This window comes from Loxodonta africana, chromosome 1 (assembly GCF_030014295.1).
Source record: "Loxodonta africana isolate mLoxAfr1 chromosome 1, mLoxAfr1.hap2, whole genome shotgun sequence".
In the NCBI taxonomy this organism is placed as follows: Eukaryota; Metazoa; Chordata; class Mammalia; order Proboscidea; family Elephantidae; genus Loxodonta; species Loxodonta africana.
The window spans coordinates 12816537-12823782 of NC_087342.1; the positions used below are offsets into that span (position 1 = coordinate 12816537).

Sequence of the window (7246 nt, forward strand, 5' to 3'; positions counted from 1 at the left end):
TTGACTTGTGACGACCTCATCAATGTCAGAGCAGAACTGTGCTCCACGGGGTTTTCAATGACTGGTTTTTGGAAAGCATATCACCAGGCCTTTCTCCCAAAGCACCTGTGGGTGGACTAGAACCTCCAACATTTTGTTTAGCAGCTGAACACGCTAAACATTTGCCCCATCTGGGGCCTCCAAAGCGGCAAGAGTGGAACTTAAATTGCTTTTCTCTAATTTATCCTCATTCCTGTCCCTGTTCACCCACACTCATCAGTTCAAAACAGCCTTTGGCCTTCCCCGGGATTTCTCACAAATTTATAAAATTTCTGTTTTCCTATATAGATTTCCCAGGTTGAATTTGCTGAAAGAAGCCAGCGTTTTAAGCTAATTTGCCATCCTGATAGGGACTGGAAAGCAAAATATTCTTTATCAAACCACGTGCCTACTTTTAAAATGACTCCTTGATTTAAACACAATGAAAGTGCAATGAGAATTCTCCAGCACTGGGAGAGGACTCTTGCCACTTTTGTAACTGAGACATATCCTGCTCGCATTCTTAGCAATAGGCTATGCCATCCACACATGCTGCCAGCCAGCCGTTCTCTGCCCGGATGCAGCTGGACGCCCTGGTAGGTACTTACCTGTGGGTCAGCCAGCAGGAACCATATGCAGCGTGTAGGTCGTGGTCTCGCCTTCCCCTTCTCCCCTTCTCATCGGGAAGACACCCTGAGAAATATCTACTGAAAACAAAAGTGAAAAAGCTTTGAAAACAACCCATTCCTGGACACGTCTAATGAACCAAGTGGTCCAGGGGAACCTAGGCTACGACACATTTTCAATCGGTTTTTGTTTGCTTTTTCCTAACAAGGCAGAACTCTGACCTTTGTAATAGTGTCATGCCGAGCTGTATTTGAGCCTGAGACCACAGGAAAAATCAGGAATACCGATCCTGTCTTTATTTAAAATTCTGATATTTTGCTTATCACAGTTTTTTTTTTTTTTTTGTATTGGTTTTGATTTTGTAATATTGCATTAAAATGTTACTTATCTTGATTACTGAGTTTTTTTTTTTGGCTCCCTCTTAAATTTTGCACCCAAGCTGAGTGCCTCACTTACCTCACCCTAGTTCCAGCCCTGCTTGGTAATGAAAGGCAGACTACTATCACATCATTACCTTTAAAACACCAGGCATCCCTCGCTAAGCCCTAGAGCCAAATAAGACCTGTCTGATAACGAGCTGCTACCCAGCTGAGATGTTTAGCTAAACCTAGCAATTAGGGTCCGATCACATGATGGCTTCAGATTTAGCAAATACTAGGTTTCCTGCTAGTGGGCTTGGATCAGTAGCAATTGTAACCAAAACTTAATGTGATTAATTACAAGCTATTGAGTTGCTCAGGCTTTATTGTCTCACTGAAATAATACCATAAAACTGGGACATCATGAAGTAGGATTGATCAGGAAGCCTGCACGTGTGCTTGGTTCACATGTAAATCCAAGGCTAGCACCAAGCATGAGTGCTTTCAGATCATTAACGGTACTGATTGAAAATTTTGTGCAACACACACACACAAAGAATTGCTGATCACAAGGCCAGCCCTTAACAACCATTGAACATCCCGTTTTAGAAGTTAAGGGGTAATAGCTCGGCAGCATCCACCCGGGCTGTAGCACTCACGTGTGGACATGGACGTGCCTCTGACAGTTACTCTGACACGTGTCAGAACAAGTCAGAGCTTGGAGAAGCCGCAGTTGGTGTGTGGTCGTCTGCATTCTAGGGTACGGGGCTGGCCTGCACAATTTAGCCACTGAATACAAGATAAACAGACAAGCACTGGACTAGGAGCCAGAAGACACAGGTGCTTACACCGTGGATCCTTTAGACAGGCTGCTAACCTCACCTGGAACATGGGAGCCCGGCCTGCCTCACTGGATTTTTGTGAGGATCTCAGGGATCACCCCGTAAAGCCTAAAATAAAATTTTAGGGGTTACGTTCACTGCAGAGTTCAGAGTCTCCTGTTCAAACATATTTTCTCTTAAGTCGTCACCGCCCCCTCTGATTGTCCTTCTGTGTGTGGGTCCATGTTCCTGTATCTCTTACCTGGTCTCAAGCATTCAATTCCATGGTGAGGAGACAGGTGTCTCATTCTGGGGCCTGGGGCGGGGGGGCGGGGTGGAATTGGGGAGAATTATTTATGTAGGTTTTTTGGTCACTGTGTAGACTCAACAGTTAATCGTCCTTGAATCCCACAGATGTGTGTGTGTGTCTGTGTGTGTCTGTGTGTGTGTACCCAGGCCCAAAGGCATTTCTCCGTTTCACAGAGAACAGGAACTAGGACCCTGGCCCTGCCCCTGTGCCCAAACTCCCCCTCCTGCATGTGTCAAAGGTGCTGTAAGATGGAGCCCGCAGCCGCACCACTCACTCCGTGCTCTCTGTCCCCAGGTACCCTTCTCTAACTGCAGCCGAGACTGCCTGGCAGGGACCAGGAAAGGGATCATCGAGGGGGAGCCCACCTGCTGCTTTGAGTGTGTGGAGTGTCCTGATGGGGAGTACAGCGATGAGACAGGTAGAGGAACCGTCCCTAGTGGACATGGTGCAGGCCCAGCCCATCTGCAGGGCTCAGACATTTCAGGGCCCGGGGTCAGCGAAGCCCGTGGAAGGAAGGGCTGGGCTGAGATGGTACTTAGCACAGCTGCTCGTTTAACAGGGTGTGACTGAGCGTGGTGCTGAGCTGGGCACCAAGCGGGGATGGAACAGGAGTGTTAAATGTCGTCTGGATACCATAAAAGCTTACACACACACCTTTCCCACACCTTTCTCTCACATTGGTACTGCTCACCAATATTTCCTTCCTTTTCTTACTGCTCAGTGGCCCTGAGTAGACCCCACTCTGTCTGTCTGTTCCAGGCTCCAGAGTTAATAGGCCATTATAGATTGTTGGGTGCCTGGCAATGTACTTGGTATCGTAACATATGTTTTTCCTGTGCCTCAGTTTCTTCATCTATAAAGTGGGGATAATAATTAAACCTATCTTACAGAGTTTTAAGAATTAGATGAGTTAATACTGGTAAAATCCGTTGCCATCGAGTCAATTCCTACTCAAATTCTAGATCAGTGTTTGTTAAATAAAACAATGACTGGCATATTGGAATCACTTTATAAATGTTAGATGCAATTATTATGTCACCTCATCCCCACTACATAATGGAGTTATTACTTTGTCTATTTTATAGATGAGGAAACTGAGCCTCAGGGGGTTTAAGGAACCCAGCCAAAGTCACACAGCTAGTAAATGGCCAGGCAAGGATTCCTATCCAGATATCTGGCTGCAAAGCCTGTGATCCTTCCACTCCCCAGTATTACACACTGCCTGGCACGTAGCAGAGTCTGACTAAACATTTGTTGACTGAATGAGTCTGCAGCCCTCCTCATTAGAAGCCCATAGATATGGAGTGAGGAAAGCATGGGTCATAAGCATGAGATACTTTGCCCTGGTCTTAAAGAAAGCCTTTCTGTCGTGCATGTCTACAGAGCCCATCCATGTATCCAAAACCAGTCAGGCTGAGCTTGAATCACACTGTGAAAAGTTTGTAAACTCTGCCACACATCTAGTGTGCAGGGCAGTCTCCTGTTCAGCAAGGTTGATCGTTCTCTGATAAGATACAAACCATCAGCAGGTAGCGTTAAAGGAAATATGTGCCCTCCATCCCAACTTGCAAAAGAAAACAAACCATGGGACCATCAAAGAACAAGAAATTAACGAAGTAACATAAGTCAGGGCTCACTATATTATTTGATAGTGTAAAAATCACAATTACTTCATCCATAAAGAAAATGTAAATCACATTCAATAGCCTGCATATCCTCACCACTGTGCACGTGCGCACGCGCACCCACACAAATGTTAGTCCGTGCCACACAGTGACTAACTCTTCATTGGAACATCTTACAGATGCAAGTGCCTGTGACAAGTGCCCCGATGACTTCTGGTCCAACGAGAACCACACTTCCTGCATTGCCAAAGAGATTGAGTTTCTGTCGTGGACGGAGCCTTTTGGGATCGCCCTCACCCTCTTCGCGGTCCTGGGCATCTTCCTGACGGCCTTCGTGCTGGGGGTCTTCATCAAGTTTCGCAACACACCCATTGTCAAGGCCACCAACCGAGAGCTCTCCTACGTCCTCCTCTTCTCCCTGCTCTGCTGCTTCTCCAGCTCCCTGTTCTTCATCGGGGAGCCCCAGGACTGGACGTGCCGCCTGCGCCAGCCGGCCTTTGGCATCAGCTTTGTGCTCTGTATCTCCTGCATCCTGGTGAAAACCAACCGTGTCCTCCTGGTGTTTGAGGCCAAGATCCCCACCAGCTTCCACCGCAAGTGGTGGGGGCTCAACCTACAGTTTCTGCTGGTTTTCCTCTGCACCTTCATGCAGATCGCCATCTGCGTCATCTGGCTCTACACCGCGCCCCCCTCCAGCTACCGCAACCACGAGCTGGAGGACGAGATCATCTTCATCACGTGCCACGAGGGTTCACTCATGGCCCTGGGCTTCCTCATTGGCTACACCTGCCTGCTGGCTGCCATCTGCTTCTTCTTTGCCTTCAAGTCCCGGAAGCTGCCCGAGAACTTCAACGAAGCCAAGTTCATCACTTTCAGCATGCTCATCTTCTTCATCGTCTGGATCTCCTTCATCCCCGCCTACGCCAGCACCTACGGCAAGTTTGTCTCGGCTGTGGAGGTGATCGCCATCCTGGCGGCCAGCTTCGGCTTGCTGGCCTGCATCTTCTTCAACAAGGTCTACATCATCCTCTTCAAGCCTTCGCGGAACACCATCGAGGAGGTGCGCTGCAGCACCGCTGCCCACGCCTTCAAGGTGGCCGCCCGGGCCACCCTGCGCCGTAGCAACGTCTCCCGCAAGCGGTCCAGCAGCCTCGGGGGCTCCACGGGTTCCACCCCTTCGTCTTCCATCAGCAGCAAGAGCAACAGCGAAGACCCCTTCCCACAGCCCGAGAGGCAGAAGCAGGAGCAGCCACTGGCCTTGACGCAGCAGGAGCAGCAGCAGCCCCAGCCGTTGACCCTGCGGCGGCAGCAGCAAACCCAACAGCAGCCCAGATGCAAGCAGAAGGTCATCTTTGGCAGCGGCACGGTCACTTTCTCACTGAGCTTTGACGAGCCTCAGAAGAATGCCATGGCGCACAGGAATTCCACACACCAGAACTCCCTGGAGGCCCAGAAAAGCAATGAGGCCCTGACCAAACACCAGGCGTTACTCCCGCTGCAGTGTACAGAGCCAGGCTCAGAACTGACCATGCAGGACACAGACTTGCAAGGGTCTGCAGGCGGGGACCACCAGCTGGAGACGGAGGGCCCTGAGGAGCGGGCCCCAGCACTTGTGGTGTCCAATTCACGGAGCTTTGTCATCAGCAGCGGAGGCAGCACTGTGACAGAAAACATTCCAAACTCATAAAATCGAAGGAGAAGGCCAGTCCAGGAAGAGTCCAGAGAGGATTCATGTGATCACGTCCTCCATCAGGGATGAGGAATCGCCCCTGGACTCCTTTTCTCTGAGGAAGGAGGGATAATAGAGACACCCAACACTTTGAACTTAGTTGCACTGCTTTCCATGACGGTGAATTGACTAACATTCCCTTTAAAATTAAAAAAGAAGAGCTGTGTGCTCCTGTAGTTGGAGTTTTCAGAGCGTTGAGATTGCCATTGTCATATTTGCAGTTCATCCACACTCAATTTTCCCTCCTGTGTTCTATCCCACCCAGTAGATCAGAGACTCAACCAAGCCTTTAAGCTACCCATCTATTCACTCCCTTTATATAAAAAAAAAAAAAAAAACCCAAAATGCCTGCCCTGAAGGTCATAGACAGCCTGACCCAGAGACAAAAATGTGCAGAGTGATAGGACATGCGATTTGCCGCCACTGGAGTTAAGAGTCTGAAAGGCAGAACGTAATCAGTGCTGTCCGACACCTCGACCATGGAAAGAACTTTAAATGTTCACAAACGTAAGGCAAATGTGTTCCCTCCTATTTATGAAAACCGTAAATATTTGGTCTTTTACTTGCTGCTGCTACTGTGTGACGCCTAGACGGTTGGCATCCCTCCTATACTAAAAAAAAATACTAGTGCCTCGGAATTTGTTCAGAACATGAGAGCGATGCTGTGATTAGATTCCAGGATCACAAGAACCACCTCAAACTGTTGGGAAGGGGCTGTACAAATCAATGAGCTGTATCTGTAATTAATTTTGCTATATGTAGCTTTATCCTTAAGAAAATGCTTCTGATGTATTAGCCGATGGGCAATATAAACTGAAAAATGTCACAGTCTGGTTTATATAAGGCAGTATTATTGAGCTCTATTTTCCTTTCCTTCCCTACCCCACCAGCCCCACTCCCATCAGCTGAGCCCTATATGAGCCCTTTCAGAACCCCAGGGGACAGGAAGGTCCCTCCTTCCCTGCCCCAAAGACTTCCTGAAACCAGATCCACACCTCCCCAGTGGAGAATAAACTCCCAGTAGGTGGTCTGCTAACAGTCGTTGGGGCAAGAAAGCATGGTTCCAAGAGAACGCTCAGCCAGGCATTAGCCCAGCACTCCACCCCCTAAATGCTATAACTAGCCTCCCTTCAGGAATGGACTCTGTCCATGGGTAGTTAAAGGGGTTGAATGGCATACAGCAGAGTCTTCAGGTTCTGGGACCAGAGAGACCTGGGTTCAGCCCCTGGCTCGTTCACTTAGAAATGGGTGACCTTAGGCAAGGAATTTCTAAGGCCATTTTTTGGTCTCAAAAAATCATTCTTTTCCCTCAGAGCTCTTACGTGGATTAAATGAGATAATGTATGTAAAGTACTTAGCATGGTGCCTAGCACATAATAATAAAAAATAAATAAACACCAATAAATATTAGTTAGTATTATTAATATTGTACAATTATTTTTTCACCTGTTTAGAATATAAAACGAAACTTACCAATTTACCATTCATATTCTAATGACTATACCACTGATCTCAATAACTTTCTCCATAATAAGCCCAAGAATTCCAGGGGCCCAGTTCAAGGGGTCAGCCCTAGTAACACTGGCTCCTGGCGAAGAAACCAGGAAGTTGGTCAGCCCCCTAGCCAGAGAGCTCCATGCTCCTCCCCTGTAACTGTGGTGCCTGTGCCCAGATCTCTCTGTTCACTGAGGGAAGCACAGCAGTGGATGAGCGCTGACCACTGTCACCAGTCTGGCAGTATTTCCTCACATCACTCT

At 48.2% G+C, this 7246-nt stretch overlaps 1 protein-coding gene across 1 annotated transcript in view; it reads left to right on the top strand.

The window, feature by feature from the left end:
• Nucleotides 1-5447, top strand: part of CASR (calcium sensing receptor) — a 42466-nt gene extending 37019 nt beyond the window's left edge. Inside the window, exons 5-6 of the mRNA XM_003412965.4 lie at nucleotides 2430-2553; nucleotides 3940-5447. Coding sequence (XP_003413013.1) covers nucleotides 2430-2553; nucleotides 3940-5447 — 1632 coding nt within the window. The remainder of the gene's footprint in view (nucleotides 1-2429; nucleotides 2554-3939) is intronic.
• Nucleotides 5448-7246: the final 1799 nt, after the last annotated feature.